General features: G+C 42.6%; 1 protein-coding gene across 1 annotated transcript in view; it reads right to left on the reverse strand.

Moving 5' to 3' along the window:
• The window catches only part of PTPRQ (protein tyrosine phosphatase receptor type Q), a 517,581-nt gene that overhangs the window by 294,345 nt on the left and 201,122 nt on the right, over window positions 1-22,114 (reverse strand). Inside the window, exons 14-17 of the mRNA XM_063927718.1 lie at window positions 18,293-18,454; window positions 18,035-18,214; window positions 5,209-5,316; window positions 1,955-2,236 (exon numbers count right to left, since the gene is read on the reverse strand). Of these exons, the coding sequence (XP_063783788.1) occupies window positions 1,955-2,236; window positions 5,209-5,316; window positions 18,035-18,214; window positions 18,293-18,454 (732 nt within the window). The remainder of the gene's footprint in view (window positions 1-1,954; window positions 2,237-5,208; window positions 5,317-18,034; window positions 18,215-18,292; window positions 18,455-22,114) is intronic.

Genomic DNA, 22,114 nt, shown 5'->3' on the forward strand with positions numbered 1-22,114 from the left:
CTGAGAGACTTTGACAAGGGCCAAATTGTGATGGCTAGACAACTGGGTCAGAGTATCTCCAAAATGGCAGGTCTTGTGGGATGTTCCCGGTATGCAGCTGTTAGTACCTACCAAAAGTGGTCCAAGGACAAACAGTGAACCAGCAACAGAGCCATGGATGCCCAAGACTCATTGATGCACGTGGGGAGAAAAAGCAAGACCGTCCTGGCTATCATAGAAAGAATTCAAAACACACAGTATATCACAGCTTGCTATGCATGGGGATGCATAGCTGCAGACTGTTCAGAGTCCCATGCTGACCCTTGTCCACCTCCGAAAGCACCTACAATGGGCAAACAAGCTTCAGAAATGGACCATGAAGCAATTGAAGAAGGTGGCCTAGTCTAATGAATCATGTTTTTTTTTTACATCATGTGGACGGCTGGGTGCATGTGCATCATTTATCTGCAGAAGAGATGGCACCAGGATGCACTATGGTACCAGGATGCACTATAGAAAGAAGGCAGGCCAGCGGATGCAGTGTGATGCTCTGGGCAATGTTCTGCTGTGAGGAAACCTTATGTTACTTTGAAACATGCTACTGTACTTATGTAAACTTTGATGTACACCAAGTACGTCCCTTCTGGCATCAGTATTCACTGATGACAGTGGCCATATTTAAGCAATGGTTTGAGGAACATGACAAAGAGTTCAAGGTGTTGCCTTTTCCTCCAACTTTCAAGTTGGATGTGCTAGAAAAACACATCCGAGCCATGGAGGGCACACTTTTCAACTTACAGGATTTAAATAATCTGCTGCTAACATGCTGGTGCCAGATACCACAGGACACCTTCAGAGGTCTTGTGGAGTCCATGACTTGATGGATCAGAGCTGTTTTGGTGGCACAAGTGGGACTTACATAATACTAGGCAGGTGGTTTTACTGTTATAGCTGATGAGTTTGTTTAGTTAAATAAATCTAACTAATGACACCCTAGGCAAACATCTAAGTTTAACTGATTTTAGTGCTTCTCATACCTATCTCCACAATTGTAGGAACATAGGGGTCTATGGGCCTGATTCAATTCTGTGGGATGTAAATAGCACCTTGAAAGGGACTATTCAACTATCTTCCTCGCTAGTTGGGAAATGACAGTTCTCACGCCTTAAGCTGGGTGTTTAGTTGCAAGAACCGGCTTTCTCCAACTTTAATCAGAGATTATCGTAGATGTGCTAAATTTAGCACATCTATGATTATTTACTCTGACATGTGGGTGGACACCCAGCACAGGGCTAGTCTGCCCCGCATGTCAGGCCCTGCCCCCCCCCCCCGCACAGGTACAAAAGAATCGCACGGTGGCAATGATTTTGTACCTGACAAGTAGCTCCCTGCAAGCGCGGCTCCTGCGCTCTGGCAGGGAGCTACTGGCCGCATCCTAGGTCACAGTGACTGCGTGTGACATCACCCAGAGGCTGCGGCTGCCCCCCCCCACGGTCCGGACACGCCTCCTTTGTCTGGACCACGCCCCACCAATGGCGTTCTAATGCTGTTGTCACGCCCCCTCCCGCTCTGCAACCGCCTCTGTCTGTCAGTCAGGCACAGGCGATTGCAGTCAGTGAGATGCTGATAGCATAGTACATAGACCCCATAATTTGAACGGTTTGAAGAAATGTTTGTCAATAATACAAATTATTCAATTGAATACGACTATAGGATTTTGCTTTAAATTAATTTGTTAAAGTTGACTGCTTCACAAACTAACCAAACTACTAATCTGGATAGATGTTGGCACCGGCTAATATGAGATGTTTTTATAAATTTATAAATTATACATCTATAGGCACAATATTGTAATGACTATACATACAGTATATAGGAAATAAACACCAATTCAATTCTCGAAAGTTAAATTTTCACATCTCTTCATTACAGTGCGATTTTTCAATTTTAAAAGTTAAAAAATATGTGTTCCTACCAGTTTCTGATGTTTTCACTGAGAGTACAGGTGTTGATTGGTTTCCATGCCCAAAACGGGTGTAAGCACAAACAGAAATTCTATAAAGGGTGAATGGGTTTAAATCAGTCAATGTGATGCTTGTTGAAGATATGTTTTGAGCAAGCACTATGGCCGAGTTGGTGTAAAATATTTCATAGTGTGTAATAATCCCATTGGGTTCTGCAGGCGATGACCACTCCAAATTAATAGCAGTTGCGTTAACATCAGTTGAAAACAGATTCTGAGGCGGCGTTCCTGGTACTTGAAGTAGAAAACAAAGACAGAGTGTACACATAAACATGGAAGTGTCAGAGGAACAAATAATGTTGTTTTACTACACAATTTGTACCATTTCTGGGTACCATCATTCTGATGCGAAAATCCCATCATTATAACTATGCTAAGTGGCAGCCTTTGGAGCAGAGTGGGAACTCTTTGTATCAGCCCAATTTCAGTCTCTAATGGTGTGTACACATGGTGAGATCCTTGCTATGCCCGATTTTCACTTTGCGATTTCCCCTGAACTACCCGGAACCCAGCACCATCGATTTTGACTAACTTTTCTTTAGATATGGACTATGTGTGCTTACGATTTTGGCTTATGTGAGATTTTGGCTTATGTGAGATTTAATTGACATGTGAGATGAACTAGATAGTACACAGATCTAGCAAGGATTGACTTGCCTACAGTGTCTATCTTTTCTTGCAATCCCAACCTGGCGGGACTGCGCATCTGGATCGCAAGTGGCATAACACCTTGCGATTTGCACTAACTTTTCTTGCGATTTTGACTATATAGTCAAAATCGAAAGAAAAAATCTCACCGTGTGTACACACCATAAGTCAAATGGACCCAAACTGGAACGAAGATTGATAAGTAAATTGTTTACATTTGTAATAAAACTGGATTTTTCTAAAACTTAACTATGTGTTGCCTGTAGTCAGTGCAAGAACAGAACTCACCGCCACTTCTGTCACCAGGATGAACTGTAACAGCGGTGCCTTTGTTCACTTATTGCAGCTGCTATCTGCAGTTTCACTTCCTGCGTCTTTCTATACCTTAGGGAATAATCTAAACCTTGTACAGGAGAAGTAACATCAGACTCTAGCTCACACTGCATTTTCCTGCACTTGGTTCCACAAAGTATCCTGTAATTGAATTACAACTATGGGAAGTGAGGAAGTGGGGAAAGACATAGGTATTTTCATGTACCACAGAGGACAGCAATGGAGATATTTCATTATATACTGTCCGCTGGTACTCATATCTTAGGTGGATAATCCTGTTTACACACAGAGGGCCTGATTCAGAGTTGCATGCAAATCCATCTGCTGTATGTACCGATTTCATGATTTATAGCAGACAACACATGTGTCAGGGCTAGCATATGCAAATCAGAGCATGCTTGCCTACTTTTGAAAAAGCATTTCAGGGAGATTGTGACAGTAACATCTATCAGTGCGGACGTGTACTGCTACATCTGAGAGGCATGTCATGAAAGTGAGTAACATCCAAATGTAAATGAGCCCCAAAGTTAGTAAGATCTACCTATTGAAGAAAAGACACTGATATATTGCAGAATTTGTTTGTGTATTGTGCTTCACAAGAGGTTCCATATACTGTAAGTGGCAACGAGAAACCTTATTTAAAATGCATGTAGCCCTAGGGATCACTGTGCCTTATAACCAATGCAGGGAAATGGCACTAATGATCCCATTTGAATGTATGTATCTCTGATTTATTTCCCCCCCCAATAATGTAACAGCTACATAGGGGATAACCAATGGTGTGTTGTAGGAATCACGGGCTGTTGAAAGGTGATGTTATGCAGAAACCTGTCTGACTGCAGATGGATCTCCTGCACAAGGACAGAGCTGTTATATGAGGCCTGGTGTCACTGGCATATAGGTGGGGGCGGAGCAGTCAAATCTGAACATGTCAAGGGATTGCAATTGCTATTTCCTATATATTTAAAAAATAATAATAATAATAATAATTATTATTATTATTATAAACAGCGGACAGCTCAGGGCAGTAAATATGTAGATAAATTTACATGTATTTAAGTAAAATTATATGGAATGCTGCCAAGGGTTTTCTCACCCATGCTCAGAGGCCATTTATTGACATAAATGTATACCTTGGTTGTTTTTGTCAGAAGACATTGATTGCATTTGCAGAAAATAACATTCATTGTTCAGCTCCACCTAATACATCAAATAGATAAAAGTAACCACAGTGGGCAAAAACTTTTATTATTGAAATCTAGAGAAAGGGAAGTAAAAGCAAATGAGGTCTTAAAGAAGAAATACTTTGTGGTTCTTGCCTCCAAGACAACAAAATGCAGGATACTACCTGTAGGTTTTCATAAAATCTGCTTTTAGAAATGGTAATGCTCACACTGTGTAAAAATAATATAGCAACCCAACAAGGCCTACCATCTGTAGTAAACGTAATACATTAAATTACCCCCCCCCCCCCCCCCCATTTTTATTTTTTGCAACATGTAGGGGTGGCCACTCTTGTTTCAAATATGGGTGTCCCAAAGTGTGCAGGTGCCATTATGGAGGTGACACATGTGAAACATATTATACAAGCTAAATCTGGCTACAAATTGCTAATTCAAATGAATACTTGGAAAAAAAATCCTTAAAGTGGTGTGCACCCCTAATCATGATTATGTTCACTGGAGAAGTGTGGCCCTAGGCTACTGGCTGTATTACAGGCCTGTACACTGCATATGCCTTGACATGTGTAAGGTGCAGTTATGGAAAGAAGAAAAACAAAAACTTTTTACACTTCAGCACACCACCTCCTTTTCACTGCATAGTAATATGATAAAAACTCACCGGTTGCATGTTCCAGCATTCAGACTGCTAACTTACCTCAAATACAATGTGGGCCGGTACACCCCCATAGAAGCACAGTATCTTTCCATCTTGAAAGACTCACCACAAGAATAATAGGCCAGTGTGTAGGTAACAGGGAAATAAGTAAAATATTGTTTTTCTTACATATGTGCTACCCACACTAAATCATGCAATAAATAGTTTTTTAAGTTTTAATGAATGCTCACAAGTCACTGTGTAAATTTCTCAAGAGACATCCAACTGTGTACATATGTCACTGGTTTAAATTACATGTATGATTGAGCACCTACACTCAGATTTCTTTAGTACAGTATGTCCGTATTAGGCTGCTAGCTTAAATATCAGCTTTACTATTTACTTACCATCTTCAAGTGTTCGTACAAAAATGTCATTTTCCTCAGACAGAGAGCTCTCGCCTGCTGTGTTTGTTGCTGCAACACGCATCTTGTAAACCGCATACTTTTTTAAGCCTGAAATAGATAAAGCAATTGCTATTTAGTAGAGATGTGCACTTGAAATTTTTCGGGTTTTGTGTTTTGGTTTTGGGTTCGGTTCCGCGGCCGTGTTTTGGGTTCGACCGCGTTTTGGCAAAACCTCACCGAATTTTTTTTGTCGGATTCGGGTGTGTTTTGGATTCGGGTGTTTTTTTCAAAAAACACTAAAAAACAGCTTAAATCATAGAATTTGGGGGTCATTTTGATCCCAAAGTATTATTAATCTCAAAAACCATAATTTCCACTCATTTTCAGTCTATTCTGAACACCTCACACCTCACAATATTATTTTTAGTCCTAAAATTTGCACCGAGGTCGCTGGATGACTAAGCTAAGCGACCCTAGTGGCCGACACAAACACCTGGCCCATCTAGGAGTGGCACTGCAGTGTCACGCAGGATGGCCCTTCCAAAAAACACTCCCCAAACAGCACATGACGCAAAGAAGAAAAAAAGAGGCGCAATGAGGTAGCTGTGTGAGTAAGATAAGCGACCCTAGTGGCCAACACAAACACCTGGCCCATCTAGGAGTGGCACTGCAGTGTCACGCAGGATGGCCCTTCCAAAAAACACTCCCCAAACAGCACATGACGCAAAGAAGAAAAAAAGAGGCGCAATGAGGTAGCTGTGTGAGTAAGATAAGCGACCCTAGTGGCCGACACAAACACCTGGCCCATCTAGGAGTGGCACTGCAGTGTCACGCAGGATGGCCCTTCCAAAAAACACTCCCCAAACAGCACATGACGCAAAGAAGAAAAAAAGAGGCGCAATGAGGTAGCTGTGTGAGTAAGATAAGCGACCCTAGTGGCCGACACAAACACCTGGCCCATCTAGGAGTGGCACTGCAGTGTCACGCAGGATGGCCCTTCCAAAAAACACTCCCCAAACAGCACATGACGCAAAGAAGAAAAAAAGAGGCGCAATGAGGTAGCTGTGTGAGTAAGATAAGCGACCCTAGTGGCCGACACAAACACCTGGCCCATCTAGGAGTGGCACTGCAGTGTCACGCAGGATGGCCCTTCCAAAAAACACTCCCCAAACAGCACATGACGCAAAGAAGAAAAAAAGAGGCGCAATGAGGTAGCTGTGTGAGTAAGATAAGCGACCCTAGTGGCCGACACAAACACCTGGCCCATCTAGGAGTGGCACTGCAGTGTCACGCAGGATGGCCCTTCCAAAAAACACTCCCCAAACAGCACATGACGCAAAGAAGAAAAAAAGAGGTGCAATGAGGTAGCTGTGTGAGTAAGATGAGCGACCCTAGTGGCCGACACAAACACCTGGCCCATCTAGGAGTGGCACTGCAGTGTCACGCAGGATGGCCCTTCCAAAAAACACTCCCCAAACAGCACATGACGCAAAGAAGAAAAAAAGAGGCGCAATGAGGTAGCTGTGTGAGTAAGATAAGCGACCCTAGTGGCCGACACAAACACCTGGCCCATCTAGGAGTGTCACTGCAGTGTCACGCAGGATGGCCCTTCCAAAAAACACTCCCCAAACAGCACATGACGCAAAGAAGAAAAAAAGAGGCGCAATGAGGTAGCTGTGTGAGTAAGATAAGCGACCCTAGTGGCCGACACAAACACCTGGCCCATCTAGGAGTGGCACTGCAGTGTCACGCAGGATGGCCCTTCCAAAAAACACTCCCCAAACAGCACATGACGCAAAGAAGAAAAAAAGAGGCGCAATGAGGTAGCTGTGTGAGTAAGATAAGCGACCCTAGTGGCCGACACAAACACCTGGCCCATCTAGGAGTGGCACTGCAGTGTCATGCAGGATGGCCCTTCCAAAAAACACTCCCCAAACAGCACATGACGCAAAGAAGAAAAAAAGAGGCGCAATGAGGTAGCTGTGTGAGTAAGATAAGCGACCCTAGTGGCCGACACAAACACCTGGCCCATCTAGGAGTGGCACTGCAGTGTCACGCAGGATGGCCCTTCCAAAAAACACTCCCCAAACAGCACATGACGCAAAGAAGAAAAAAAGAGGCGCAATGAGGTAGCTGTGTGAGTAAGATAAGCGACCCTAGTGGCCGACACAAACACCTGGCCCATCTAGGAGTGTCACTGCAGTGTCACGCAGGATGGCCCTTCCAAAAAACACTCCCCAAACAGCACATGACGCAAAGAAGAAAAAAAGAGGAGCAATGAGGTAGCTGTGTGAGTAAGATAAGCGACCCTAGTGGCCGACACAAACACCTGGCCCATCTAGGAGTGGCACTGCAGTGTCACGCAGGATGGCCCTTCCAAAAAACACTCCCCAAACAGCACATGACGCAAATAAAAATGAAAGAAAAAAGAGGTGCAAGATGGAATTGTCCTTGGGCCCTCCCACCCACCCTTATGTTGTATAAACAGGACATGCATACTTTAACCAACCCATCATTTCAGTGACAGGGTCTGCCACACGACTGTGACTGAAATGACGGGTTGGTTTGGACCCCCACCGAAAAAGAAGCAATTAATCTCTCCTTGCACAAACTGGCTCTACAGAGGCAAGATGTCCACCTCATCATCATCCTCCGATATATCACCGTGTACATCCCGCTCCTCACAGATTATCAATTCGTCCCCACTGGAATCCACCATCTCAGCTCCCTGTGTACTTTGTGGAGGCAATTGCTGCTGGTCAATGTCTCCAAGGAGGAATTGATTATAATTCATTTTAATGAACATCATCTTCTCCACATTTTCTGGAAGTAACCTCGTACGCCGATTGCTGACAAGGTGAGCGGCGGCACTAAACACTCTTTCGAAGTACACACTTGTGGGAGGTCAACTTAGGTAGAATAAAGCCAGTTTGTGCAAGGGCCTCCAAATTGCCTCTTTTTCCTGCCAGTATAAGTACGGACTGTCTGACGTGCCTACTTGGATGCGGTCACTCATATAATCCTCCACCATTCTTTCAATGGTGACAGAATCATATGCAGTGACAGTAGACGACATGTCCGTAATCGTTGTCAGGTCCTTCAGTCCGGACCAGATGTCAGCATCAGCAGTCGCTCCAGACTGCCCTGCATCACCGCCAGCGGGTGGGCTCGGAATTCTGAGCCTTTTCCTCGCACCCCCAGTTGCGGGAGATTGTGAAGGAGGAGATGTTGACAGGTCGCGTTCTGCTTGACTTGACAATTTTGTCACCAGCAGGTCTTTGAACCCCAGCAGACTTCTGTCTGCCGGAAGGAGAGATCCAAGGTAGGTTTTAAATCTAGGATCGAGCACGGTGGCCAAAATGTAGTGCTCTGATTTCAACAGATTGACCACCCGTGAATCCTTGTTAAGCGAATTAAGGGCTCCATCCACAAGTCCCACATGCCTAGCGGAATCGCTCCCTTTTAGCTCCTCCTTCAATGCCTCCAGCTTCTTCTGCAAAAGCCTGATGAGGGGAATGACCTGACTCAGGCTGGCAGTGTCTGAACTGACTTCACGTGTGGCAAGTTCAAAAGGTTGCAGAACCTTGCACAACGTTGAAATCATTCTCCACTGCGCTTGAGACAGGTACATTCCACCTCCTATATCGTGCTCAATTGTATAGGCTTGAATGGCCTTTTGCTGCTCCTCCAACCTCTGAAGCATATAGAGGGTTGAATTCCACCTCGTTACCACTTCTTGCTTCAGATGATGGCAGGGCAGGTTCAGGCGTTTTTGGTGGTGCTCCAGTCTTCTGTACGTGGTGCCTGTACGCCGAAAGTGTCCCGCAATTCTTCTGGCCACCGACAGCATCTCTTGCACGCCCCTGTCGTTTTTTAAAAAATTCTGCACCACCAAATTCAAGGTATGTGCAAAACATGGGACGTGCTGGAATTTGCCCATATTTAATGCACACACAATATTGCTGGCGTTGTCCGATGCCACAAATCCACAGGAGAGTCCAATTGGGGTAAGCCATTCCGCGATGATCTTCCTCAGTTGCCGTAAGAGGTTTTCAGCTGTGTGCGTATTCTGGAAACCGGTGATACAAAGCGTAGCCTGCCTAGGAAAGAGTTGGCATTTGCGAGATGCTGCTACTGGTGCCGCCGCTGCTGTTCTTGCGGCGGGAGTCCATACATCTACCCAGTGGGCTGTCACAGTCATATAGTCCTGACCCTGCCCTGCTCCACTTGTCCACATGTCCGTGGTTAAGTGGACATTGGGTACAACTGCATTTTTTAGGACACTGGTGAGTCTTTTTCTGACGTCCGTGTACATTCTCGGTATCGCCTGCCTAGAGAAGTGGAACCTAGATGGTATTTGGTAACGGGGGCACACTACCTCAAGAAATTGTCTAGTTCCCTGTGAACTAACGGCGGATACCGGACGCACGTCTAACACCAACATAGTTGTCAAGGCCTCAGTTATCCGCTTTGCAACAGGATGACTGCTGTGATATTTCATCTTCCTCGCAAAGGACTGTTGGACAGTCAATTGCTTGGTGGAAGTAGTAAAAGTGGGCTTACGACTTCCCCTCTGGGATGACCATCGACTCCCAGCAGCAACAACAGCAGCGCCAGCAGCAGTAGGCGTTACACGCAAGGATGCATCGGAGGAATCCCAGGCAGGAGAGGACTCGTCAGAATTGCCAGTGACATGGCCTGCAGGACTATTGGCATTCCTGGGGAAGGAGGAAATTGACACTGAGGGAGTTGGTGGGGTGGTTTGCGTGAGCTTGGTTACAAGAGGAAGGGATTTACTGGTCAGTGGACTGCTTCCGCTGTCGCCCAAAGTTTTTGAACTTGTCACTGACTTATGATGAATGCGCTGCAGGTGACGTATAAGGGAGGATGTTCCGAGGTGGTTAACGTCCTTACCCCTACTTATTACAGCTTGACAAAGGCAACACACGGCTTGACAAATGTTGTCCGCATTTCTGTTGAAATACTTCCACACCGAAGAGCTGATTTTTTTGGTATTTTCACCAGGCATGTCAACGGCCCTATATCTCCCAAGGACAACAGGTGTCTCCCCGGGTGCCTGACTTAAACAAACCACCTCACCATCAGAATCCTCCTTGTCAATTTCCTCCCCAGCGCCAGCAACACCCATATCCTCCTCATCCTGGTGTACTTCAACACTGACATCTTCAATCTGACTATCAGGAACTGGACTGCGGGTGCTCCTTCCAGCACTTGCAGGGGGCGTGCAAATGGTGGAAGGCGCATGCTCTTCACGTCCAGTGTTGGGAAGGTCAGGCATCGCAACCGACACAATTGGACTCTCCTTGTGGATTTGGGATTTCGAAGAACGCACAGTTCTTTGCGGTGCTTTTGCCAGCTTGAGTCTTTTCATTTTTGTAGCGAGAGGCTGAGTGCTTCCATCCTCATGTGAAGCTGAACCACTAGCCATGAACATAGGCCAGGGCCTCAGCCGTTCCTTGCCACTCCGTGTGGTAAATGGCATATTGGCAAGTTTACGCTTCTCCTCCGACAATTTTATTTTAGATTTTGGAGTCCTTTTTTTACTGATATTTGGTGTTTTGGATTTTACATGCTCTGTACTATGACATTGGGCATCGGCCTTGGCAGACGACGTTGCTGGCATTTCATCGTCTCGGCCATGACTAGTGGCAGCAGCTTCAGCACGAGGTGGAAGTGGATCTTGATCTTTCCCTAATTTTGGAACCTCAACATTTTTGTTCTCCATATTTTAATAGGCACAACTAAAAGGCACCTCAGGTAAACAATGGAGATGGATGGATACTAGTATACTTATGGATGGACCAGCGACTGCCGACACAGAGGTAGCTACAGCCGTGGACTACCGTACTGTGTCTGCTGCTAATATAGACTGGATGATAATGAGATGAAATTAATATATATATATATATATATATATAATATCACTAGTACTGCAGCCGGACAGGTATATATATTTATTATGTAATGACTGATGACGGACCTGCTGGACACTGTCAGCTCAGCAGCACCGCAGACTGCTACAGTAAGCTACTATAGTAGTATGTATCAAGAAGGAAGAGAAAAAAAAAAACCACGGGTAGGTGGTATACAATTATGGATGGACCAGCGATTGCCGACACAGAGGTAGCTACAGCCGTGGACTACCGTACTGTGTCTGCTGCTAATATAGACTGGATGATAATGAGATGAAATTAATATATATATATATATATATATATAATATCACTAGTACTGCAGCCGCACAGGTATATATATTTATTATGTAATGACTGATGACGGACCTGCTGGACACTGTCAGCTCAGCAGCACCGCAGACTGCTACAGTAAGCTACTATAGTAGTATGTATCAAGAAGAAAGAGAAAAAAAAAAAACACGGGTAGGTGGTATACAATTATGGATGGACCAGCGACTGCCGACACAGAATTAGCTACAGCCGTGGACTACCGTACTGTGTCTGCTGCTAATATAGACTGGATGATAATGAGATGAAATTAATATATATATATATATATATATAATATCACTAGTACTGCAGCCGCACAGGTATATATATTTATTATGTAATGACTGATGACGGACCTGCTGGACACTGTCAGCTCAGCAGCACCGCAGACTGCTACAGTAAGCTACTATAGTAGTATGTATCAAGAAGAAAGAGAAAAAAAAAACCACGAATAGGTGGTATACAATTATGGATGGACCAGCGACTGCCGACACAGAGGTAGCTACAGCTGTGGACTACCGTACTGTGTCTGCTGCTAATATAGACTGGATGATAATGAGATGAAATTAATATATATATATATATATATATATATATAATATCACTAGTATTGCAGCCGGACAGGTATATATATTTATTATGTAATGACTGATGACGGACCTGCTGGACACTGTCAGCTCAGCAGCACCGCAGACTGCTACAGTAAGCTACTATAGTAGTATGTATCAAGAAGAAAGAGAATAAAAAAAACCACGGGTAGGTGGTATACAATTATGGATGGACCAGCGACTGCCGACACAGAGGTAGCTACAGCCGTGGACTACCGTACTGTGTCTGCTGCTAATATAGACTGGATGATAATGAGATGAAATTAATATATATATATATATATAATATCACTAGTACTGCAGCCGGACAGGTATATATATTTATTATGTAATGACTGATGACGGACCTGCTGGACACTGTCAGCTCAGAAGCACCGCAGACTGCTACAGTAAGCTACTATAGTAGTATGTATCAAGAAGAAAGAGAAAAAAAAAAAACACGGGTAGGTGGTATACAATTATGGATGGACCAGCGACTGACGACACAGAGGTAGCTACAGCCGTGGACTACCGTACTGTGTCTGCTGCTAATATAGACTGGATGATAATGAGATGAAATTAATATATATATATATATATATATATATATATATATAATATCACTAGTACTGCAGCCGGACAGGTATATATATTTATTATGTAATGACTGATGACGGACCTGCTGGACACTGTCAGCTCAGCAGCACCGCAGACTGCTACAGTAAGCTACTATAGTAGTATGTATCAAGAAGAAAGAAAAAAAAAAAAACACGGGTAGGTGGTATACATATACAATTATATATATATTATATACAATTATATATATATATATATATATATATATATATATATATTAAACTGGTGGTGATTAATTAAACTGGTGGTCAGGTCACTGGTCACACTATCAGCAACTTGCAAGTAGTACTCCTAAGCAGACAATCACAATATATACTGGTGGTCAGTGTGGTCACAATGGCAGTGTGGCACTCTGGCAGCAGAGTGCCAGCAAAAGTGTGCACTGTACGTTAAAATATGTACTCCTGCTCTCAGACTCTAACTGCTCCCCACTGTCTCCCCCACAAGTCAGATATACAGTCACACTATCACTTCAGCAAGTAGTAGTACTCCTCCTAATGCTCCCCAAAATTACTAAAGTAAATAATACTGTGTCTCTCTCTACTCTAGTAGTCTCACTCTCTATAAACGGAGAGGACGCCAGCCACGTCCTCTCCCTATCAATCTCAATGCACGTGTGAAAATGGCGGCGACGCGCGGCTCCTTATATAGAATCCGAGTCTCGCGATAGAATCCGAGCCTCGCGAGAATCCGACAGCGGGATGATGACGTTCGGGCGCGCTCGGGTTAACCGAGCAAGGCGGGAAGATCCGAGTCGCTCGGACCCGTGTAAAAAAACATGAAGTTCGGGCGGGTTCGGATTCCGAGGAACCGAACCCGCTCATCTCTACTATTTAGTAGTCTTAATGAATCACAAAATGTACAATGCTGATGTTCTATTCCTTATTATTAGAGCTGTGCAGGTTCGGATTTACTCGGATCTTAACGCCAGAATTAACGCTAGTTTGGATTTATCTGGATTTTTATTATTGGCTATCCAAAACATGTGACATCCCAGAGCCAATAAGATGCCTTTTTGAGATCTGGGTAAATCCCAGTAAATAAATCCGTGTAAATCTGAACCCGCACATCTCTACTTATTTTAGAGAGCATTCTGCCGTTGTGGTATAGTTACTGAGAGCTAGCCACTTATGTTTCTGTCATCATATTGAACTAAAACTTACTTCATATAAAAATACTTAATGTAAAACTTGATGTGAACAGAAGATTGTATCAAACTCAGTACCCCAATTAGTAGTTCCCAGTAATGACTGTTTTCATTATAGTACACAGTATACGCCGTCAGTGTAGCTGATCGGGTGACCCTGAGGTTGTCTTATCAGCTTCATAGGTAATCATCATTATCTGGCTGTCAGGTCTGGAGCAGCCACCATTTCCAACACTACCAGGAGTGAGTCATTGTCAAACAGTGTGGAGCTTAGACATTGTTGGACCTGTGTGGTTTTACTTAACAGGGGGAGGGGGGAGGGGATGTGTTTTAGGGACATTTATTAAATTTTGTAAAATATTATTTAAATCACTTTTTTTTCTCTATTACAAAAAATGCATGTTTTTATAACAAATGATATTTTTTAAAATCCTTTTCTGAATTTTGAGTTATACATTGTTTTACAATGCCCAAGTCAATGAAGTATAAATGCAGGAGCATTTCTTCCTTGTCTATATCGGCAAACTGCGTATTTTCATCTGCTGTACTACAACTCACAACATGCTAACTCCCATGCCCGCCAACAGGGGGAAACAAAGGGTACACCTGTGCTGGTCCCTGAAGTTCGGAGGGGCCCTGAGTTTGGATGGTCCCAAAATCAATATGCTTAGGGACTGTGGCATCAACAGTCTAAATTTAAATTAGAGACCATAATATTAAGCAAATGCAGTCATGGGTATTTATTATTATTATTATTATTATTATTCTTTATTTATATGGCGCCACAAGGGATCCGCAGCGCCCAATTACAGAGTACATAAACAAAATAATCAAAACAGGAAAATAGTGACTTACAGTTGAAGACAATATAGTACAGGGTAAATAAACATAGCTACAGCAGCAGATGACACCGACATAGGTATTAGGGTGGCAAAAAACCGTGGGATAAGCACATGAGGGTTGAGGACGCTGCTTGTGAGAGCTTACATTCCAATAGTTGCTCTCTGTCCCCCCAGCTGCCGCTGCGCATACGCTATAGTACTCATTACTATTCATACGCATCGACACTTCTCTGTCCCTGACCCAATCCTATCGCCGCACTCAGCTAGAGGAGCAGGAGGAGGTAAAATGGTTGGGAGCAAGCGTGTGGACCAGAGTGGTCTGTGACCAACCAAGCAGCAGCAAGCAACACTGTCAGACACCCTCCCCACTCCTGAAGCAGCAGCAGCAGCAGCAGCAGCAGCACATCAGCGGACCCAGTACTTGGCAAGCGGTACCTGCCTACTGATACTGACCAGTGAGACTACTAAGTAATGTCTACTGTCAGACTCGACAGAAATACACACTGACTGGTGGCAGACTGCATCATCACCATGGTGTGTGGTAAGTGTTTTTTTAGTTTATTTAATTTCCATTTCAAGTCTAGGTTCTGTTCTTATTTCAATAAAATGGATGTGTGGGTGCAGGTGTTGAGGGTGGTGGGGGCTGAGGGTGGTAAGGGGGGGCCCCAGAGACATCAGTGTACCAGGCACCATGATTTCTGTTGCCAGCCCTGCTAACTCCCAATGGAAATGGCAGTAATAGCTGGAAAGCCACAGGTTTCCTGCTCCTGATCCCCCGGTACACAGACATTACTAGTGTCTGCATCTTTCTCACTTGCATAGCTAATCTGCACAAGTTTGAAGTAAGCTTTTCCTCTGTGCAGACATTTGTCATCGTGTGATAAAAGTTCAGAACATTATTTCATATGTGGATTAAATAGATCAAAAAAAGCTTCTCTTCCTCACTCCCACTGCTGTCAACAGGTTTTATATATATATATATATATATATATATATATATATATATATATATATATATATATAATAAAAGAGAATGCTTCAATTTCTTTCCCTCCTAAATAATAGTTTCAAAATATAATCTGCTTTATATGAAAACGCTACCAGTAACTTTCACAAAAATATGTTCAAAGGGTTTCAGGCACTTCATAGAACATAAAATATTTAACATAAGATTTATGAGGAAAACATTTTTCAGTGCATTCTAGATTCTAGATTTTATTTAGTACAATCATATTATATCTGAAGTTACTATACACAGTACTGCACCAGGCTATTCCAGAACCACAGATACACTTCAAGCATTAAATAACCAAATATAATACCCAAGGCCACATCACTAACAAAATGTGGAAATCAAATGCCTTATCATGAGTTTGAGTAAGGGAGATGTAACAGGTCGGTATACTGTATTCTTGCCAGAAGATTGCCTGAATTTTATTGGAGCACTCTATATACACCTAAATCCTCATTCAAATTGGTACATTTAACCAACTTTCCCCCATCAAGCAATTGATAATGGACTTGAAGACATCCAATATAATTATGTACATTTTATTACTAGAAATAGCCCTCATAAAGATCCATAGTTTAATATTATGATGTTTTAATCTCATCCTAATAATCCAAGATGCAAATCAAAGGATAATAAATAATAGGATGGAATCTTACAGTACGGACATTGTTCCTGTATCTAGCAAATCTCTGCAGCCCTTAAACATGTAAATAAGATTACCCTATTCCACGTTACATATGAAATGGAAAAAGGATTCCTTTACCCTGTCCTGGTTGTTAGTGATAGTGATGAGTTATACATAGCTGTGTTAGTCTGTGCTATAGCATTACTTTCAGATCGCCCTTCAGATCGCCCTCCAATAATCTAATGCTGCCCATACACCTAAATATTTATTGTCAGATATGGACGGTTGGAATCAAAACCTGGAAATGGATGAGTGCAAATGACAGTTGGCCATTTGCTCCTAAATGCCATAAAACGGACAATAACGGACGTGGACTTAACCGATTTGTCTGTCTGACCATTTTTGTCTGTTTTCCAGTGTTATGGAGCAAATGGTCAATTGTCATTTGCTCTCATCCATTACCAGATTTTCATTCCAACCAGCCAGATCTGACAATAAATCTGTAGGTGTATGGCCAGTTTAAGCCAATAAAAAAATCATCTCATTGTGAGAAGCAGCAGAGGGCTCTATAGTGCTTTTATACATAGGGGCTTATTCATAGTAACGCGCAAGTCAGATGCATTACATGCTCAGAAACAAAGTATATCTAATCTGTATTGAGAGCTAACCGCACCGAACTGATTTCTGTGAAAGTAACTGTTATCACTATCAGAGCAAAGCACATTTGCAATAGGCCTTATACTTTATGCAAGAGATTGGTCTAAAATCAGACGGATTTATGCGTACACACACTTCTGAGTAGCCGACAAGTCTGCGTACACGTCCACACAAACACCAAGATCACTTATCGTATATGTTGCCATGTTGCACCCATATTTTCCCAACATCAGTTGTAAAATGGCTGTGCTGGCGGAAACATGGAAGCATTAAGGTCCATAGTGTGATCAGATTCCTGTGTCTAAACGGCACATCAGCAGCTGAAATGTATCGCTAACTATGGAGGTGTATGGTGATAACGTCATGTCACAGAAACAGGTTTGGTGCACTGCCTGTGGTGGATGTGCTTGGCTTGCTGGATCGCAGCTCATTTTGAACATCTGTCCTGCCATTATCAATGGCAGTGCCCAAACCCAAACCTGTTTCCGTGACATGACGTTATCACCATGCACCATTAACAAGTTGGTGATGAATTTCAGCTGCTGAAGTGCCCTTTAGATGCAGAAATCTGATCACACTACACATCTCAATGTCTAACCATGTATTCACCAGCCCCGCCATCTTACATCTGATGTTGGGACAGCATGACTGATATGAGGCGCAGTCTAATGGCTGTGAGGGGAAGCAGGTGACTACCTGCTCTGGCCTGACAGGAAATTAGAATGAAATAGAGAACATTTCACACGTGAGAGGTCTTTTTCCCTTCATTACTGAACCACCCTCGTAGAATTGAACCAATTACCCCAATGCTATTATACACCATCGCTAATCTCTGTGCCACCACACTGACCATACTGCCTCTTATTTTGGGTTAAAAATGCTACACATAAATAATGAATGGTTCCTGAACACCCCTGGTCCCCCTTTCCCAGTAATCAACGACTACCATATAAGATGATACTTTAGTGTAATACTTGCTTATCTTTTGAGTTTGTGCCATTCATTTTATTTGTATTGTGTTATAATTCTGTCACTTAAACAAACAGGAGCACAATAATTATACATGAGATGGCACCTGTTATAAGGACACTTGTGTTGCTTGTTATCCTCTGAAAAGCTTCTCTTGTGTAGAAATCCATTGCATAGACTGTATAGTGAGTTATCATCCCATTGGGCTCTAGAGGTGGGTCCCAAAAGACCAAGACAGATGTCGAACTGATGTTCTCATAACTTATGTTATTCACTGAGCTGGGAACTAAAGATAAAGATATGAAAATGTTAAACCATACTTGGCAGTTAAAGGTTTTACTAGCCCTCAGTGGCCAAATATTACCTTGCTCATTAGTCCTTATGACAATATCTGTTGGTGGTCCTTCCCCAACCGTAGTAAAAGCAGACACACTGATTGTATAGTTAGTAAAAGGTGCAAGCTTCTCAACAGTGTAAGACAGCTGTTCAGCCTCAATGTCGATTCCATACTGCACATTCTCAGCAGCTAAAAAGAGCGCAGGAAAGATTGTTAAAGTATATAGCTTATGTTTATTGAAGAAGACAAAGATTCATTGGAAAAATGTGTACAAAGGATATGATATTTATCTTACAAACAGCCATGGTAATAATCTCATTTGCATATTGGTTAATTACATTACCACATTCCTGGTACTTTATCTCTCTCCATTGTATCTATCTCCTAAGCTTTGTTAAATCTTCCCCAAGAATATGATTTTAAAAAATTCTATTAATTATAAATGATAATATAATGCTTTTTTTTTTATGCTAGTCAAAATAATCAATAATATTTATAGCAGAACACTATACTCTGTAACCTTTGTTTTCTGATGGCTCAATGAACACAAACTTTGTTTAATACACATATTAAAAATATTGTAGAAAATGACCTTCAGGCTATGAGTATAAGGTGTATATGAAACCTAAATGCATTCTGTACTTAGACTTGGGTCCCATCGCCATGATATCTCATTATGGTATGCAATTATTCCAAAATACGGAATAATCCTATATCCAAAATGGGATCCGGTCTCTAGGTCGACAGTAACTAGGTTGATACTATCTAGGTCGACCACTACTGGTCGACAGTAACTAGGTCAACAGGGTTTCTAGGTTGACAGGGTCTCTAGGCCGACATGTTCTAGGTCGACAGGTCAAAAGGTCGACATAAGTTTTTCACGATTTTTTTTTTTTTTTTAAACCTTTTCATCTTTTCATACTTAACGGTCCACGTGGACTATGATTTGAACGGTAACCTATGCCGAGCGAAGCGGTAGTGGAGCGAGGCACCTTGCCCAAAGCATGGCGAGCGAAGCGAGCCATGCGAGGGCACACGGTGCACTAATTGCGGTTTCCGGTCACTCTACGAAGAAAACACAAAAACCACACATAAAAACTCATGTCGACCTTTTGACCTGTCGACCTAGACCCTGTCGACCTAAAGACCCTGTCGACCTAGTTACTGTCGACCAATAGTGGTCGACCTAGACATTGTCGACCTAGTTACTATCTACCTTCCATACCACACCCATCCAAAATACTTCTGGTTCCAAGCATTTTGGATATGGGATACTAAACCTGTATAAAAATCACATTTTACATACAGAATTGTGCTAATGTCAGCAGTTAGGGATTCATTCAATATTAGTAATTTTTTTTCTCTCCTTTGATCAATAGAATAAACGAGCATGAAATGTATGAACTGATGGTGACAAGTGGTGACAAGTGGGTGTTCTTGGACATTATTGTCAGCAGAAAAAGCAATCACAAGCAAAGCTCATTTCAATGTGGGTGGATGCAGAACCATACACGGCTCCCATGCATGTGCCAGTGTTTGGGCTCACTGACAGCAGGTGAGTAAATAAAGCCGTATGGTTCTGCCTCACACATACACACAAACTACTAATAGCTCAAACACATTTCTCTACTTTCTAGGTGCTACAGTCTATCAAACCTTAAGCATTTGGCTACTTAGATGGCTTCCTGCCCTAGCAAAATGTTTCTTATGCTATGATTTTGCTAATGAGATAAAAAAGCATTCAGTGATTAATGACCATATTGTAATGAAATATTCAGATTTTCAGGCAGGTGGGTGTGGTAACAAAAACTCTCAATTTGGGTGTACTCGGAAAACTCTGCTCTGAGATACTTTAGGGGCCTCAAAGTATATTTTCACCATCAGCCTATAGGGTAACAATCAATGGCGTGGGGGGAGGGGAGGGGGCACTGACAACATAATGGGTATGAGATCTTGGTACAGTAAATTATATCTGGTTCTCAATACTGTGATTCTGCTATGGACAAGCATGGACACAGAGACAGGATTCATGACAAATCACATCATCAGCCCACTTTACTGGGGAATTAGCCAGGATCCAGGAGGCCAGTCTACACTCTCAGCAGTCTGGGATAGCTCTATGAATTTTTAGAGCATCCTGGAAATTCCAGGAGAGTAGGGAAATATAGGGTGCAAGTGCCATGGGGCCCACCTTCCCTTTTAAAACCACATGTATATACTGTATATGAGCTTTTCACTATTGGGTGGTACATAAGTGTGCCCAAAAGCTTTTCTATGGAGCCCCCAAAATACCCCATCACATCAGCAATAAAACAAGATGAGAAATTCAAAATATGGATAAAAATGTGATCAAAATGGTTTAGGTTATAGCAGTGGAGTGCAGAATATCATTATTCTCTTATATAGGAAAACTTTGATTCTGACGGAATGTGTCATTAACTGAGAAACGTCAATATACCGACAGCAGAAATGCGTTATTTGCTGCATTTGATCATTCAACAAACCCCAGATTCCATTTTGTATCCCATTCTGTATCAATAATATAATCTGTTCTTGTCTACCTTGTGCAAAACTTATCATCACTGTTCATTAGAAGCAATTATGTTCCATACAGGTTTTCTTAAGATCATGTTTACAAGGCAGCTATTACTGAAATAAATGGAGATATTGATAAATATAATGCTACATATAGGCTGACCAAGTTCATGTAGGTCAAGGTCATGATAAATCATGTTAGGAAATATTGATTCTTTTATTTTACTTGCTATGGAATATAATCAAATGCATCTAATCATCCCATTCAGTAAGTCAGCTAAATGTACGTACATTTTTCTTACTTTAGTTCAAGGTCTTACTATGCAATTTTCCATCTCATTGTAAAGTTGAAATAGGATTTTGGTACCTACCGGTAAATCCTTTTCTCGTAGTCCGTAGAGGATGCTGGGGTCCACATTAGTACCATGGGAACAATTGGCACTTTAAGAGTTAGAGAGTGGTGGTTGGCTCCTCCCTCTATGCCCCTCCTACCAGACTCAGTCTAGAAACTGTGCCCGAGGAGACGACATACTTCGAGAGAAGGACTTAACACAGATAGTGGGGAGATTCATACCAGCTCACACATACAAGGCAAGTCAAGACAACTAGCTTGAACTTCTCAGCGACAGCTGAAACATTACTTACCAAGTAACAATGCAGTATTCAACTAAAACGAAGTTGAACTCAACCAAATAACAATTGCAGGAAAATGAAGCGCTGGGCGGGCGCCCAGCATCCTCTACGGACTACGAGAAAAGGATTTACCGATAGGTACCAAAATCCTATTTTCTCTTACGTCTTAGAGGATGCTGGGGTCCACATTAGTACCATGGGGATGTACCAAAGCTCCCAGAATGGGAGGGAGAGCGCAGAGGCTCCTGCAGAACTGATTGACTGAACTTCAGATCATCAGAGGCCAAAGGATCGAATTTGTAAAACTTTGCAAACGTGTTCGACCCAGACCAAGTTGCAGCTTGGCAAAGTTGCACTGCCGAGACACCCTGGGCAGCTGCCCAGGAAGACCCCACCTTACGAGTAGAGTGGGCCTTAACAGATTTTGGACACAGCAGTCCTGCCGTAGAATAAGAGTGCTGGATAGTGAACCTAATCCAGCGAGAAATAGTCTGCTTAGAAGCAGGACACCCAATTTTTTGGGGATCATATAGGACAAATATATAGATATAGGAGTCCGACTTCCAGTGACAAGAAGTTCTCGTCACATATATCTTCAGAGCCCTCACGACATCCAAGGACTTTGAAGTAATTGAGGAGTCAGTAGCCACTAGCACCACAATAGGTTGGTTGATATGAAAT

The sequence above is a fragment of the Pseudophryne corroboree genome, chromosome 6, assembly GCF_028390025.1.
Source record: "Pseudophryne corroboree isolate aPseCor3 chromosome 6, aPseCor3.hap2, whole genome shotgun sequence".
NCBI lineage: Eukaryota > Metazoa > Chordata > Amphibia > Anura > Myobatrachidae > Pseudophryne > Pseudophryne corroboree.